This window comes from Siphateles boraxobius, unplaced genomic scaffold (assembly GCF_051911475.1).
Source record: "Siphateles boraxobius isolate OS27281-9 unplaced genomic scaffold, OSU_SipBor_1 19, whole genome shotgun sequence".
NCBI lineage: Eukaryota > Metazoa > Chordata > Actinopteri > Cypriniformes > Leuciscidae > Siphateles > Siphateles boraxobius.
The window spans coordinates 15289756-15307804 of NW_027508799.1; the positions used below are offsets into that span (position 1 = coordinate 15289756).

At 41.0% G+C, this 18049-nt stretch overlaps 1 protein-coding gene across 1 annotated transcript in view; it reads left to right on the forward strand.

Annotated features, from left to right (window-relative positions):
• Positions 1–18049, forward strand: part of cerk (ceramide kinase) — a 38516-nt gene that overhangs the window by 3045 nt on the left and 17422 nt on the right. The window contains exons 2-6 of the mRNA XM_077233942.1: positions 12427–12555; positions 12721–12843; positions 14175–14300; positions 15047–15113; positions 17050–17195. Of these exons, the coding sequence (XP_077090057.1) occupies positions 12427–12555; positions 12721–12843; positions 14175–14300; positions 15047–15113; positions 17050–17195 (591 nt within the window). The remainder of the gene's footprint in view (positions 1–12426; positions 12556–12720; positions 12844–14174; positions 14301–15046; positions 15114–17049; positions 17196–18049) is intronic.

Genomic DNA, 18049 nt, shown 5'->3' on the forward strand with positions numbered 1-18049 from the left:
GCCCTGCGAGCCACGAAGGCCACCGCCCAGTCTATCGGCCGTGCCATGGCTAATTTGACTGTTCTCGACCGCCATCTGTGGTTGACTCTGACTGAGATGAAGGACGCGGATAAGGCGCCATTTCTCGACGCGCCTATCTCCACCAGCGGGCTGTTTGGACCGGCGGTTAAGGGTTTCGCCGAACGCTTCACTGAGGCCCAGAATGCTTCACAAGCTATGCGGCATTTCCTGCCCAAGCGCTCCAGCTCATCGCAGAGCAGACAGAGGCCGCCGCAGCCGCAGCGGGCTAGAACAGCCCCCACCGCCTCTCAGCCCGCGCCTCAGGCTGACGCTCGACGCCGCTCGCGCTCTCACAACCGCAAGCCGCCTTCTGAGCGACGGGGTCCTCGGCCCAAGATTGTGCTGAACCCCGAGCCTCGAAAGCCGTCCTAGCCACAAGAATGAAAAGAGAGAGTGCGTGTCTCGCAAAAGCCGGACCACTCTCTCTGCAAAAGCTCAAGCATTACCCAGTCCCCTTACAGGCGGCTGGATATGTTCATACAGCAGTCAATGGGCCAGTCACAGAGCTCGCTCACCTGCAAACAAACGCCGTTTTTACGGCGACGCACAGAAAACACAAAAAGAGTCTTTTTCTGCCTGTGTCACTAAGGGTTCACATGTCCACAAGGTGTGCATTCCCAGATACTGTCAAAACAGTGCCAAATTCATTCCCAGCTCAAGCTGCGCACCCCATGAATGTAGATCACGTGCCTACGGTCATGTACGCACCACTACACACAAGCACTGTTCACACAGTTATAAATTCATCCCCAGTAAAAGCGGGAAACATTATAAAAGTGACGCGTGTGCCTACCACTGTTTATGCACCCCCACTTATAAACACTGTCCTTACAGTGTCAAACACAACCCCAGCCCAGGCTGCGAGTTTTACAGACACAGCGCGCGCTGCTGTAATCACACACGCGCCCATTCACTCAGCTGCTCAGCGCGCGCCCGCGCCTCTGAGAGCTATGAGCTCAGGCGATTCGCTGGCCGGGTCCCTGCGTCACAGCGGCCCGCCCCTAGCCTGTATTCAGCCCATATCTGTACACGCAGCGGCATGGGAAAATATTCCAGATATGCCGAAATGGGTATTGAATATAGTAAAGCACGGATACTCGCTCCAGTTCGCTCGCAGACCACCACGTTTTACGACTGTGGTCGAGACGAAAGTGAGAAAAGAGTGCTCACATGTTCTACGCACCGAGGTGCGCAAACTAATAGAAAAGGGCGCTGTGGAAACTGTTCCCCCCTCTCTGAGCGAGGCAGGTTTTTACAGCCGCTATTTTCTCGTCCCGAAAAAGGATGGCGGTCTCCGCCCCATCCTAGATCTCAGACACCTGAACAAAGCACTAATGATTCGCTCGTTCAGAATGTTAACAACCAAGCATATCCTCGCGCAAGTACGCCCAGGAGATTGGTTTCTCTCAGTGGATCTGAAAGATGCTTACTTTCACATTCCAATAGCGCCTCATCACAGGCCGTTTCTGAGATTCGCTTTCGAGGGACAGTCGTACCAGTACACAGTACTTCCGTTCGGCCTGTCCCTGGCTCCCCGTACATTCACGAAATGTATGGATGCAGCACTTTCCCCCCTAAGGCGAAGGGGAGTGCGAATACTGAATTATCTCGACGATTGGCTGATTCTAGCACAATCAGAGAGTCAGTTAATAACACACAGATCTTGGATTATCAGCCATTTAGAATGCCTGGGTCTAAGAATCAATTTTGCAAAAAGCATACTATCTCCCAGCCAGAGGATTTCTTTCCTGGGAATAGTTCTAGACTCGATGCAAATGACAGCGCGTCTCTCATCAGAGCGCGCGCTCACCATCCGGCGCCTTGCAACATCATTCAGGGCGGGCGCGCTCGCCCCCGTCAAGCGGTTTCAGAGGATGCTCGGTCTCATGGCCTCAGCATCGGCCGTACTCCAGCTAGGATTGTTGCATATGCGCCCTCTCCAACGCTGGCTCAAGAGCCGCGTCCCTACTCACGCGTGGCGTTCGGGCCACCTTTTAATCAGAGCGAACCACGGCTGTATAAAAGCCCTGACGCACTGGAAAGCCGCCGACTGGTACCAGTCAGGCGTGAGTCTGGGTGTGAACACAAGGAGAAAGATGATAACGACAGATGCCTCCAAAATAGGTTGGGGGGCCCTTTACGAGGGCAGGCCTGTCTCCGGCTTTTGGTCAAACCCGGAGAAGCGCCTACACATAAACTGTCTGGAAATGAAAGCGGTCGCTTTGGCTCTCAGAGCCCTGCTCCCACAGCTGAGAAACGAACACGTCTTGGTCCGAACGGACAACATGACGGTAGTATCGTACATAAATCGCCAGGGTGGACTCAGGTCGAGCTCCATGCATTCAATGGCCAGGAGACTCATTTTATGGTCCCAGCACAACTTGCGCTCGCTGAGAGCAGCGCATGTGCCAGGTGCCCTGAACCAGGGGGCGGACATGCTATCCAGAGACAAAATTCTCCCAGGAGAATGGGCTCTCAACCCGCTGACGATTCACTGGTTATGGAAAACCTTTGGCAAAGCGGAGATCGACCTCTTCGCCTCCAAGGAGAACGCGCACTGCCCTCTTTTCTTCACGAAAAGCATGGATGCGCTCGCCCAGAGCTGGCCGAGCCGTCCCTTATATGCCTTTCCCCCGATCGCGATGCTACCACAGGTCATCAGTCGGGTCAGAGAGGAGAAAGACGCAGTGCTGCTGATAGCCCCACTCTGGAAGAACCAAACATGGTTTCCAGATCTGATGCAAATGCAATCTGCACCACGGCCGATTCCACTGAGGCCAGACCTCCTCAGTCAGGCCAACGGGATGATATTTCATCCCCGCCCCGATCTGTGGGCCCTTCATGCATGGCCCCTCAACGGGTTCCCAGGAACCTCACGAGCGGAGCACTAAAAACCATCGCTGAGGCGCGGGCGCCCTCCACGAGACGCTTATATGCCCAGAAATGGAAAGTGTTCAGTGTCTGGTGTAATGCCAAGGGCCTGAACCCTGAAACATGCGAGATTACGAACGTACTCGCTTTTCTACAAGGGCTTCTGGAGGCGGGCCGCGCCCCCTCCACGCTCAAAGTATATGTGGCGGCCATCACAGCATCACACGACCCTGTAATGGAACGTCCATTGGGAAGAAACGACCTAATTATTCGTTTCCTAAGGGGTGCTAGGAGGATGAACCCTTCACGCCCCCCCTCAGTGCCGATCTGGGACCTAGCTACTGTCCTAGACGCTCTTAAAGGGCCTCCGTTCGAACCACTCCGAGCCGTGCACCTTAAACAGCTCTCGCTCAAGACTGCGCTCTTGCTGGCACTCGCCTCGGTCAAGAGAGTGGGCGACCTGCACGCGCTTTCGACAAGCGCTGCCTGCCTAGAATTCGGACCTAACGACTGCAGGGTCGTCCTTAGACCGAAACATGGGTATATTCCTAAAGTGCTCACCACTCCCTTCAGAGCACAGGTTATCTCCCTAACTGCGCTATCGTCCCCAGCAGACGAACACGACGCTAATCTACTCTGCCCCGTTAGGGCTCTCAGAGTGTATTTGGAGCGTTCTGCCCTATTCAGACAGACAGAACAACTGTTTGTATGCTTTGGCGGCCGTACGAAAGGTTCCGCCGTTTCAAAGCAGAGAATCTCTCACTGGATAGTTGAAGCTATAGCGCTGGCTTATGAAGCTAAGGGACTTCAATGCCCCTGGGGAGTCAAAGCACACTCCACCAGGAGTGTGGCTTCTTCCTGGGCATGGTCGAGCGGGATACCGATCGAGGATATTTGTGCGGCGGCAGGCTGGGCCTCACCGTCCACATTTATCAGGTTCTACAACCTACAGGTCCCGACACTGCATTCCAATGTACTATCAGCATGATGCTAGTTGAACTACGAGTTCGTATCTAGATTATGTATGTGCTTGTGTCACACTGAGCGCCTTCTAGCCGCTCTGTATTCTTTCCCACATATAAAGCTCGCCTCTGCCGGCTAGTTGGATGATAACTTTGCTTTTTTAGCTCAGGCACCTGCCTCTGGCTATCATAAGGCGAAGTTCAGCACGCACGGCGTTTTGCATGGTGTTCCCATAGCATAAGCTACTTACGCAATAGGAGAGACCTCTCGAAAGGGAACGACTCGGTTACTAACGTAACCTCGGTTCCCTGAGAGGAGGGAACGAGTATTGCGTAAGCTGCCGTGCTTGTGCTTGGTTAGTTCGCTTCAGTCGTTTTAACCTAAAGAACTCTCATGACGGGGCGCCCAATATATAGCTCTTGGCCACGCCCATCTTGGCGGGCTCTGACGCGCGCGGGCGCGAAGCGCGCTCATTGGTCGCGCATTCAGAGTCGCCCCGTCATTGGTTCGAGCAAGTTGCCGCAGCACAGCCAATGACCGAGCTGCCTTCGTTCATTGCTGTCAGCTGTGCAGCTGCAATGCGTTTTACATAAAGACTTCAATATTCTCGAGAAAAGGAGTTTTCCCATAGCGTAAGCTACTTACGCAATACTCGTTCCCTCCTCTCAGGGAACCGAGGTTACGTTAGTAACCGAGTCGTTTTATTTAACATTTTTAGTTATTGGAGTTTTGCATATTCTGATTTCACTGATTTTATTCATTTTGAGGACTATTGAATCTTTTGTGCAAGTGAGATGAATACATGCACGCTCACATATAGTCTAGAACTACAATAACCTTCATGTTTACTCACCACGCCTCTGCACTTTGATTTGTTTACTAGTTACTTGAAAAGTAATCTGATTACGTTACTCAATTTACTTGTAATGAGTAACAATTAAAAACACTGCCTAAAACTGCTGCTGAATTGGAACACTTCTGTGATGCCCAGAAACATTGTTGATTTGGAGCATAGCATAACTGGTACTGACTCAATACACATACATAATGCCCAGAAGTGCTCCGATGTACGATCCAGAGAAATGCCCAAAACATTACTGACTCAGAAAATGCCTATGACACTCTAAACATGTGTCCTAGTTAACTTGTCTAGGCCCAAACATGCTGCGTTCTGTGCAAACACATATATATCCTAACGTGCTGTCTACAAAGTAGGCTGTTTAGTTGGTTTGAATTGCAGCCATTATTTAGCCTCATTAATCAAGACTCTTGAAATAATACAATTTGAGTCTAGTTTCAGGTCAGTAATAGAAAATCTGTGATGAACATTTATATTAGTTAAGGCACCCACACACTTCAAGATAATTAGGCTGATTGTGGGCCCAATTCTCCCCTCCAACAATCAGTTAAAGTCCTGATTATCTTCATGGTTCTACAGATTACCTTATCACAGTATTATCGCCATTTCCTTTTGCCCATCGCCCGCCGTGTCTTGTTTAATTTGAAGTCGCGTTTGATCACAAGAAATTTCCTGTGTTCAAGGTCAGGACTTTTGTGAATGGAATCTGTTAGTGTGTTTTGTTCTTGGTTTTTTTGCACATTTTAAAAATCGGATTTAAAAAATATGTTAGTGTGGGGCACCCTTAAGAATAGAAGAGAATAGACAAATAAATGCATTACATGCAATCTGCAAGCAATCACATCATTACTGCATGGTACAAGCTGATTGGCCTCTGCTGATCTTGCAGCCAATGAGATTGTTGCTTGTTCAACATTTAAACAGTCTGGTTCCGTGTTTGCTGTCAGCTAGTCCTACATCAGTTCCTCTGAACCCCTCCACCTCCCCCAGCTCCACCTGTCTAGATCTGCTACAGGATTTATGTATGTCTATTTATGCATCAGCAGGAAATATCGTATCTTACATGCTCACAGTAGAGTGTATGTGTATCTATTACCAGTAGCAGCAAGTCCATACTTGCATCATTTTCTTTACAGAAACATTTTCTGTCCCACTTTATATTAAATGTATTTAACGTTAACTCTTACTTGTTTAAAAACAAAATTGTTTTGGTAAAATGTCCTTATTGTGTTTGTTGTATTACAAAACACTTCTTGCTAATTACAGCCGTAGCAGTTTATCAAATGATGAATTGAAATGTTAGCACATTGTTAAATACTCTTAATCGAAAATGGGTTCAGTTTTTCTTTCCATACACTCAGTGGCTGGTAATAACATCAGATTCAGTAACAGTGAAGCTGTGTATTGAGTTCTCAGACTGTGAAGGTCAGAGGAGGTCACTGATCTAGAGGAATTGGATTGTGTGTTTTCTCCTGTCTGCTACACACACTCTCATTTCTGATGGGTTATGCCTGGGATTGTTAATGAATGTCTGTCATGAATTGTCATATTTTAACCTCCAGGTTTTGGGTTGTTAATCACTGTTTTCAGAAAATCACTCCCATTCGACATGAAACGGTTTTTTTTCGGGGTTACACTGGCAAAATCCTAGACCTTTTCAGAAGAACAACATGGTCAAAAGAGTGACCACAAATAATATACTTCACAAAAACACAACCTTTCCAGATTACTCTGTAAAATGCCAATCAGTTAAAGTTTAAAACCATTTGATACAAAAAGCAAAGACATGCTGCTGTTCACCTTCTGCTCTTAGAAAGAAAATGAATACAGTTTAAGTATAATACATAAATGGCGTGTCTCGTGTATTGAAACAAAATGCTAATAGTCAGGAATAAAGCTTACACAACCTTGCAACTGAAAATAAAATAAAAATAGTTGAGTGTGGTCCATCCAAACACTGAACCTCATCCAAATGGTGTCTTTTCATTTGATAATCATAATCAGTGATAATCATTATGAATCCTGACATACGTGGTTGCAGTGAACCATTGTTGTAAAAGAGTCTGCTAAAAATCGTATGTTCCCATTCATACAGGTTTGTAAAAACATAAGTGTGAGTGGTTCATATCTTGCATAAAAATAGGTTGCGTCTTTTGATCTTTGGAACATGTTCAAAACCGTCCCTGTTAAAGAACCATAAACGCCACATAAAAATGAAGTCCAGATCTAATCCAGTTTTTGAAATGGTTTCACCTAAGCAAGGCCGTGGATGCATAATACTGAATGCTGAGGAGAAGTGTAGAACTGGGTGAATTCCTGTACTAAGATGCGTTACACAAAGCCGACTTTTATTTAAAGGTCTTGATGGATGTTTTCCTCAGGGCCGTGACACATATGAAATGAAGTTTCCACCCTGGTTAAGGTAGTTCAAGTGCCCTGTCGTAGTTTAATTAAAGGATTTCACATGAACAAAGCTATTGCTCATGAGACGTGAGAGCGATTCCAGCTGCCTAAATTACATTTTTGTCATCAGTGCCCAAATATATTTTAGTTTTTTTGTCTTGCTTTTTTATTTTGTGTTTGGTTTAGTTTTGTTTTGCTTTTTTGTTTGATTTGATTTTGTCTTGTTTTTTTTGTTTTTTTTTGGTTTGCTTTGTTTTTTTTGTGTGTGTTTTGCTTGTTTTGTTTGTTTTGTTTTTTTGTTTGATTTGTCTTATTTGTTTTGTCTTGCTTTTTTTGTTCTTTTTTGTTTTGTGTCTTTATTTTGTGTTTTGCTTTTGCTTTAGTTTTGTTTTTCTTTTTTGTTTGATTTGATTTTGTCTTGTTTTTTTTGTTTTTTTTTGGTTTGCTTTGTTTTTTTGTGTGTTTTGCTTGTTTTGTTTGTTTTGTTTTTTTGTTTGATTTGTCTTATTTGTTTTGTCTTGCTTTTTTGTTCTTTTTTGTTTTGTCTTTATTTTGTGTTTTGCTTTTGCTTTAGTTTTGTTTTGCTTTTTTGTTTGATTTGATTTTGTCTCGTTTTTTTTTTTGTTTTTTTGTTTGGTTTGCTTTGTTTTTTTTGTGTGTGTTTTGCTTGTTTTGTTTTTTTGTTTTTTTGTTTGATTTGTCTTATTTGTTTTGTCTTGCTTTTTTTGTTCTTTTTTGTTTTGTGTCTTTATTTTGTGTTTTGCTTTAGTTTTGTTTTGCTTTTTTTTTTTTTTTTTTTGATTTTGTCTTGTCTTGTCTTGCTTTTTTTGCTGTGCTTTTTGTGTGTGTGCGTTTTGCTCGTTTTGTTTGTTTTGTTTTTTGTTTGATTTGTCTTATTTGTTTTGTAAGGGGTATACAGTCAAAGACCCAGAACCAGATATAAAGAATGAAGACCCGGAGTCAGAATTATAAAAAAATTAAAGAAAAGTTTTACTGAAGATAGCTTGCAGTTTCATCCGCAGAATAGAAGTCAGCTTCAAGACTCACTTAGGAGTTTGTAGGCCGCCCCTCTTTACAGTTAAAAAGATCACAGCAGTTATACCATTTCCAAGGTCTAAGCTACGTCATTGCTTACAGGATGAATGATTCTCATTGGCTATGAAATAAACACAGTAATATTCCACACATATACAGATAGACTAAAAGTATATCTCCATCGATTATTCAGCTGAAGTTAGGCACGTCGTGACCTTCCAGGTCCCAGATTTGGGTTGCTGGGCGCCAGCATGTCCAGAACAACAACTCAGTCAATCTCCAATAATGCCAGTGGTTCCTTAACCTGTAACCAAGAAGACTAACACACACACACCGACACACAGCTTTTCCAAGGTTGGATTTGGCCAGGCTCTCACTATAAACAGGAGAGTCCTCTCAAAACATCAAGATAATGCGTTCTTTCTCTCAAGGATAGCTAAACTTTAGTCTAACTGGAAAGTAAGGCTTTAACAAAGAAATGGCCCCTTAAACTATTGACTTCAATGACCCCTATATGGTTTAACACATTGAAGACCTTTCTCAAACACAAAACAAGTCCCTATTTCATTTCTGGAAGCTGGGTTAAATAAGCAAGTACGGTTACTGCATTCAGATATCATTCAGACATTAAAGAATACATGAAAAGAACATTTCAGTGATCAAACAGGTACATTTTATAACAAAGTAAAATCTCTAGAGAAGTCATTCAACTCGTTTGATATTTAGAAGGAAAAATATTGATTAATCCCTTAATTATAATCAATCATATACATTGAAGCAGCAGTGGATTCCAATCCACCCCCTTTTTTGGTGTGTGTGTGTTGTGTGGTGTGTGTGTTTGATTTGTCTCCAAAATGTAGTTTCTGGAGAAAAACATCCAGATCACTTGACTGCAAATAACGTTTTTCCAACTCTTTGAAACTCATGCTTTATTGCCGTGTAGACATGTTTTTTTTTTTTTTTTTTTTTTTTTTCGTTTGTGAACCAGTTTTTACTTTGTTTTCACTGCGGAGAGCTTCAGGCTGTCAGTGTGACTTGTGTCAGCGTTGGCTGTAGTGTGCGATGTACTATGTCCGTCGCCCATGTAATCTAACCCCTAATCTAAGAATGCACGTAACTGAAGTAGTGAGGACACAAAAGACGTTATTTGTAGAGGGCCCTTTCATACTAAACAAATGTTTGGTTTTGCTGGAAAGGTCACGTTGGATGAATGAATGGTGTGTTATGCTGGTCAAACATTGTGCTTCAGAAGTTTGCGAGAAAATGCTTGGTCCCAAACTCCTGTCTCCATGGTAATAGATGCCCAGAAGGATACGAGCCATATTCCGCAACATGATATGCATCAGGATCCATAAGTAATGCACATGTACTGGGATTGTTATTTCAAATTGTTGCCATTAAATTGAGGTTTCCACTATCCTAGTGGTATTAAATATGGCACGCAGCCCTCAAGACATTAATTTCTGGCTCGGGTGATGTCATAATTGTGCAATAATCAACTGTGCTACTGCAATAATCACAGTTATGTTTTCTTGCGATATTAATAACAAACATGCCTGGGAGGTATAACAATATGCCGTGCATTGATGGAAATATGTCAGTCAGTTGAGATTTGTATCATGTATACGTGGTTTTAATTATTGTAAATATTTTATCTTTCTGTATGAAAATTGTTTATCCCTAAATTCATTTATCTGCCTTTTTTTTCCTGTGCCATAAAATCTTAGATGCTGTAACATGGCATAAAACAACCAAATAAATCTAATTTCTGCATGATTTTAAAAGTTAATATAAAATGGGTAATATTTTCAACAGAAATATTAGAAACTGAGCAGAAATGCATTGAAGTTTTGCATTAGCCACAAAGAATAGTGCTGTATAAGGCTGCATCATTTTGCTCCCTGTTGTTTGGAACAGCCGGATGCCTAAAAATAGTGTCTAGGTAAGTAGATCACTAGGTCTTGGATCAGAACTATTCTGTTTAATTGAGTGCAGCAAACTAAACCTTATTTTACTAAACTCGGTTTGTGGAATCTTGTAGTTCGACATGCCTGTGATGTAAGTCTGTGTGCCAAATACATTATTTAAAAGCTGTGATGTAATGATCAAGGAACCCTGGAATGTCAACTATTGTTCAGTGGTATTTCCTCTATCCCCTTCAAGTTTATTGCCCTCTTTTTAACACAATTTACTAACGTGGAAATGAGAACAAAATGAGTGTCTGCATTGTTTTTTGATATATTTAAACAGGGAGAATTGTAATGGAAATGAATGAAATGAGCTGAATAGATTTAAAATGATCAGACCAAGAGAATATATGAAACATTTTCTACTCATTCCATTTTCTCAACAACAAAAAAAAAAAGAAAATTCTAAATATTTAACCAAATGATGCGGTTGACTGCATTCATCAAGCATTCAGTAATTGAACCCTGCAAAAAAAAATGTCCATAAAGTGTATGCATACATGCATGCATACACACTCACTTTTGACAATAGACAGTTGACCTTTCGCTAAGATTTGGCCAATGTAACCAGACATTTATCTTGAAGTATTTCAAACCCTGTGTGCCTTTTTTGTTTCTTTTTTTTCTTCTTTTTTTTTTTTTTGGTCAGTGGATGCTAGTACATGGGCAAAAAGCCAAGAATGCATGCAACAAGCTTCTAGTGTCCCTTATGAACTCTATAACTCTATTGCAACGCCTTCACATTTCAGTGTTTTCCTCATGAAGTATTCATGCATTATACAATAACTCCCTAATGCAAGTATCATGAAACTTTTATCAGGTTGTTGTTTCCGTGTTATGATGCTAAGTTAATGGCTACATCTGGCCGTATGAATGCTTTCATTAGGCTGTATAAAAATGAAATACACTTACTTATGTCTCATGTAAATGTGTCATGAAGTTTTAATGAAGATAAATCATCACCCTAGCTTTATCTGGGTATTGAGTAAAGTTTCTGAAGCAACACTTTATTCTAATCCGCATAACTCTCTGATCTTTTGAATAAGGTCAGACCTCATTAACTTCCTCTCTTAGGGGTTTTCTGGAATGCCTGCGTTATGTAACAACACAAGATTGACTCATTTGGGCACAAGCTGTCAGAATGCAAAAACCTCCTTTGCTTAGAGATATTTTCCATAGCACAGAGACAGAGATGATGGAAACTGACATTTGCATAATGTTTAAGTGCAAAGCAAACCAAAATGAGGCAGTCGACTTCACCAAGAAATCTCAAAACTCACATTTTGCAAATTGAAGTCTCTAAAGCATTTTCTATAATCATATACAAATTCAGACATTATTGAAAAAAATATTACAAACACTGCAGATGATTTGAGAGGAATTAGCTTATAATAAATTACTGAAAGGCATCATAAACGGTTAAAAGTTGTGCACAAATTCATGTTTACAAAAATCTGCATTGATTTTGAAATATGACTTTTCAATTGTAAATTGCTTATGTCGGATAATAATCTATTTCAAATGCTAAAATGCGACAGTTTGTAGTCACCAATTTGTTTTAAAAAAAACTTGGCGTCGTTTTCATTGTCAAAAATTATATCTGGCTTCCCCTCCGACTAATATCCATCGATAGATGCCAAGTCAACATTAACTGCTAAATAATGTACATTCTTGATATACAGTCTGTTCAATGTTTGTTGACTCCATTTAAATTCCATTTAAAATAATTTAAATGGAAAAGAAATGCTTGATGAATCCAATCAATTCATTGTCAGTTCAAATATTCACACTTCCAATATTTAATTAAAATGGGCTTTCACCCACTATTTGTTATTGTTGTATTTTTATTGTCTTTAGCTTAGCTGCATGTTAATGTTGGAATCAAACTTAAAAACTAAAATTAAAAAAACCTTGGCAACTAAAATAATTAAGTTGAAGTACTAAAACTAAACTGAAATTATACAACAATCTTTAATCTAAAAAAAAAAAGTAAAAAATAAACAACAAAGTTAATAAACCTTAAACTAAAATTTAAATAATGACTGAAAATATAAAAATAAAAGCTAATTGAAAACAACGCTGATTAGGGTCTAGCCTCACAATCGAGCTCTATTCGATTTTGCGAATTGCGAGTTGCTTCCGAAGTCTTCTAAACCTGTCACTTATGAGTTTCCATTTTTTTTTTTAGGTTTTGTAGCAGGTTTTGTTATGTGTGCGTGTTTGTCTTTCATGTTATGTGAATGTGACCCAATGGTCTTCTATACACAGGTAGTCACTGTGTTCCCGTGTGTGAGATTATAGCGGTTCAGGAAAAGGAAGATGACTCTCCCAGTAAAGACACTGGGAAATGGCAGAAGGTTCCTCAGAGCCCAGTGGACTCCCAGCACGCTTTCACAGGTACACCAGCCTAATCAGACTGTCATCTGGCCCGTGATAACAGGAGAATACATAGATTAAGTTTTATCTACTATGCTATGAGTGTATAATCAGAACAATTTTGACCATAAAGGTCACCTTTTACCTTTGGAATAATGTGGCATTCTCCTTTGTGTTTCTCTGCAGTGTTCTACATAGAGAGGACGAGGCAGCACTGCTGGCGGTGCAGCAACGTGACTTTCCTTTGCTCTGAACAATCCCTGTGTCTGCTCTGGGTCCAAACTATAAGGGAGCAGCTTGGATTGTTGAGTGCGTCCTTACTACTAATTTTTGGGTTATTTTCTATTACAAAATAAACTATAGCAAACAAAAGTTATTGTTATAGGTTGGTGATTTTTACACCACTGTACTCTTGGGTTCTTCGCATGTCGGTCAAAAATGACCTAATTTTTATTTATTTTTTTGTCAATGAGATAAATGTACTAAATCTTGGATGTCGTAAATCTTGGATGCTTTAGAGCACAGACTTAAGTTTCTCTTTTCAAAGACGACACATGGCAGATTATTGATGGCTGTGGAAAAAGGTTTAAAAAAGTGAACTTAAAAAAAAGTTACAGAATTGTACGTGTATATTGTGAAAAATGCACAAAAATATTATTTTACATTTTTATATGAAATATATATTTTAAAAATTCTAAACAAGTTGTGTTCCAAATTTGAGCTTGATATCTCAAAAAATTAGCTTTTAGTAAGATTTTGTTTGGCTGCAGTACCAAAAGTGTTCACTAGATAAAATAAGTCTCACGTTCATTTCCAATGCAGTAATTTTTGACCACGAGGATCACAAGTGTGACTATTTTTTTACAGGACCATTTAACCTTTTCAAATCATGTCTGTGATTTTTATTTTTATTTTTTGTTATTTTTGTGGGTGTGTGTGTGTGTATGTGTGTAGCGTGTGCAAAAACCTTTACCAAGGTTCATACCATTCCAATGAAGAAAAAAAAAGTAAAAATTTTCGGTCTTGCACTAAATTAGAGGGTTAAGTGTTTGTTTATAATTTTGAAAAGTGTAATTATTGCTTAGTGTCCATTATGGGTAAATTTACTGTAAACACGTTTATCTATTTATTTATTTTAATTTATAGAGTAAATTATTGCCACACATCTGGTACTGTAGATAATTAGTATTATAGATTATGGACACTAATTGCTTATTGCCATAACACGATGGTAACTCTCTTCCTTTCAAGATGGCTGGCATTTTTTTTAGTTGCTCTGTTTCTATTGAAGCTGCTCTGTACTCTGTAGCTCCGTCTAAAAATCATAGTCCAGCTGTGTATTAAAAATCAATTATGTTCTGATTTGCTGAATTGCTTTTAGTGTTGTGTAATTTGCATTGAGTTGTGCCTAAATCCTATACTGGGAAAATAATGTAAATTTTAAATAACTCAGATTTTTATTAAAAAAAATAAAAAGTAACGTTTAGAAGGGTTTTGAAAAAAGTGCAGTTTTGGTCTTTGTATTGTTGAATCAGATGAAGTTTGTCAAAGTAACTTAATGAAGTAGTCTTGACAACCTAGAAAGACTGTTGTCAAACAACAACTCACTTTTAATGCTCTGCCCACCTCTAATCCCACAGCCAATCGACCAAAGAGGTTGCTGGTGTACATCAACCCCTATGGAGGAAAACAACGCGGGAAGCAGATTTACGACCACAAAGTGGCCCCCATCTTTTCCCAGGCAACCATTTCCACCGACGTGATTGGTGAGTGCCTGTCAGCTACCTGCATTAACATTTAAATAAAAAATGAGCTTTTATGCTTCACAAATAGATCTCCGTTGGCAAATGGCCCCACCTGCCAACCCGTCCCAGGAATATGATTTTATTTACAGCGCCATCTATCACCCGAGCTGGCCATAATGCAAACTGTGATAGTAGATAAACATAGGAATGCAAAGACATCCATTATTTATTAAGTTTGAAAGAGAGGAAGACCCTGGGTTGGTGTGAATATTGGCTGTTAGAGCTGAGGCTTACAGGCTTACTCAGCAGTTGCTTGAGGGTCTTTCTTTTTACGACCATGAGAACATTTCGTAAATGGTAAAGTACATGTCTGGCTGGACAAATACCATTCAAACCAAATCATTAGAGGAGCCAAACAAGATGTTCTGCCGACGGTTTAATAAGCTCTATACATCACCTTTGGCATATATCATCAACGTGATCCACAGGGCTCTGTTCTAGGCCCCATTCATTTTTAGCACATCCCTCCGAGTTACGGTTTTACATCAGTGCTGATGGTAAAGAACCGGTAATGAAATGTACCAGGGATTGTTTTTCACCGTGACTTCAGCTTTATCATTTGATGCAGCTGATTGATATTCTCCATCAAGCCAGCAGAAAAATGCAATTTAACTGCCAGATGAACATAATGATGCCCCCCTCCCCCCTTTGCTCAGCCTCGCTGTCATCGTCCTGTTAACGATGGCTTTTCCCTTTTGTTTCTATAGTTACAGAGCGTGCAAATCATGCCAGGGACCACTTGAAGACAGAGGCCGATCTGAAGAAGTATGATGGGTGAGTGGGTATCCTGCTGGGAGATTGTGGTCGCTGTGCGGCGACTTTTAATTTGCCCAGCGAGGAAAGCGTCCTCTGCAGCAAAGCTCAGATTAACATTTGCACATCGGTCTGGCACTGCGGCAGATGACGGCGGGCAGCTTGGGAAATGACAACTTAAAGTAAAGTGGGTTTTGGTGATGACAACATGGATGCTGCTTCAAACCTGGGCCAGAGGCTAGATTCAGAAAACAATTCGTGACTGTTGCATCTGGATCTTGTTCCTGTACTTTTTAACATGCATTTCTGCTAACAACAGTTTAGACACAATCCACCTTCACACAGTAATGCTGTAAAATCATAAAATGCACTTTACGATACAGGTATGGCATCTGTTACCCACACAAGCAACAATAATTCCGTTATTGTTAACAAAGACTACTATTTCTACCGCTTTGTGACACACAAAGCTGACGATTGGTCAAAGTCAGATCATTGTTGTGCGTTTGTGAGCACAGTTTTTTGACTTCATTGGCTGCTTTTTGGCCGATTGAGCATTTTGAACTTTTACCTAAGCAATATTTTTTAACAACATGGCCGTATGGGATGAAGGTTTCTAGTTTCAGCTTCCCTTTTTGAATGACAAATATAGACTTCTGATACCTACTGGTATATAGTTATAGTATGATATATAGTTATTTCCTCTCACGCAGGTGTGCTAGTGTTATATGCTAGCTAACTAGTTATATGTTGGACTTTGTGGTGTGTTCAAGCTCAAATTTCTGGCACAGATGCAAGTAACTTGGGTTGAAACAGTCTGTTTTCCTTGATGACTTTCATTGCTAGTTCTTTGGTGATGCACTTCCATTAAAATGCTGTTCAAATTTTCCTTTAGCTAACTAGCTATGGTTAGTTGCATCCTTACCTTTTACACTCTTAAATCTTTGAATGTGATGTCACATAAAGCTACAAGTAGAGGGGCTAGACTAACTACATCAGCTCTTTCAGTACTTTGTTAGTACTTTTGTTGCCAATCTGATCAAGACCAGCACGCCTTCTTTGACTCCACTTTTAGTCACAAAAATGAAAGTGATTACATTTTGTCAATTTTATTTTTGTAGAGCATTTCCCAATTTTTGTAATATGGCCAGATTGAATTAATTTGCTAACATGAGGGGCTTTCGCACCGGAGGAACCTTTTCATGGTTCCTAGAACTTGGCGGAAGTATCCGGATTTTGGCGTGTTCGCACCGCAGGAACTAGGAACGATTTTAGTTCTAAGAAAACCTTTGAAGGAACTAATTTAGCTCCTACTTCAGAGTCGGGTCTAAACCAGCACTATAAGAACTACCAGTGACGTTAGTGTACACTGATTGGCTGAACGCACGCGAAACACCAGCACCCGCCATTTTTAAAAAAGCTGTGTAAACACACAGATTATAGCCTATATATTTACTCCAGAAACTAACTCTACGAACAAATGGAAAACAGTGATAGATGAGCCTCTTAACCTTTATGAGGAGGAGAAAATCCAACGCAACTTTGAAGGGACGAAGCCAAACATGATTATGTATTTCTGCTCAGCTAGCAACACTTGACATTAACCACACGGCATACGCTAATTCCTTTTCATATACGGTCTACTTTCTATGTATAACAGTTCTATCTTATAACGTATTAGACAGGACTGTTAGACAGATCGTAAACTAATGAACACGGAGAATGCGAGCAGTGTGAGCTCAGGCTCTGGCATTCTCAGCACCGTCAAAAGTCACAACAACAAGCGCAGCTTACGTTACTTCAGAGTTCCTACTGGCGGTGCGGACTCAACCAGGAAAATGTTCTTAAGGGAACCGTTAGTTCTCGGGGAACCACCCTGGTGGCTTCCCGGTGCGAAAGCACCTATCTTTCAATACAGATAATGTTGTTTTAAACAAATCAGTGTTTTTCTCTGCAGTGTGGTGTGTGTAGGAGGAGATGGCATGTTCAGCGAAATTATGCATGGCCTCGTCTCCCGTATGCAGCAAGATGCAGGTGTAGACGAGAACTCAATGGAGGAGACCCTTGTTCCATGTGGACTTCGCATTGGCATCATTCCTGCAGGTTAGTCTACTGCAGAGTTTCACAATCCTGGTACTGGAGCACGTACCCAACACATTTTGTGACTGTCCCTTATTCGACACCCAATTCAGTTCATGAGCAGTCTATTAACAAGCTGATGAGTTTAATCTGATGCACTATATAAAAGAGGTATCCAAAATGTGCAGTGTTGGTGATGCTCCAGGACTGGGAATCACCTGGCTACAATCACAAGTCTGAGAGTCGGTGCAGCCAGGACAGTTTTTCAGCGTGAATTTCATTGCTTTTTCACGCACATCACTTCTTTGGCTGGGTTCCTGGAAATATCTGTTGCTCATGGTTCCATTACGTTTTGTTTTGAGATATTTCCAAGTCATTGTAAGTTTTACACCTGCTAATGGGCACAGCTGCATACTGGAGGAGAATGGCGGGAGATTATAGCTCTCTTTCAAATCCTAGTGAGCTGCCTAGAGAGAATGTTTCCACACCGTAGGGGCACTCCTGATACAAAGGCATTTTTAGATGCTTTGTTTTGACCAAATTCTAGTGAGCCATTCACACAAAACATGTCGTTGCATTAAGTGTGCACTATTTTTTTTTTAAGCGTGGGACTATGTAAATATATTTTTTCCTGCATCTTCCGTCTAGTTCTCACGTTTTAATTAGGGATTCACGATATATCGGCCATCATATTTCTATCGGCCAATATATGTTAATTTTTATTGTTATAGTTATCGGCCCGCTAATATAATTTGGCCAATATATTAAAGCCGATCAATAATGGATCATTTCCTTCAGCTGAGACACATTAGATGCGCACTGTTAGCCATGATGGTTTTGAATTGATTGAAATATGATTGGAATCACTTCAAAAAGGA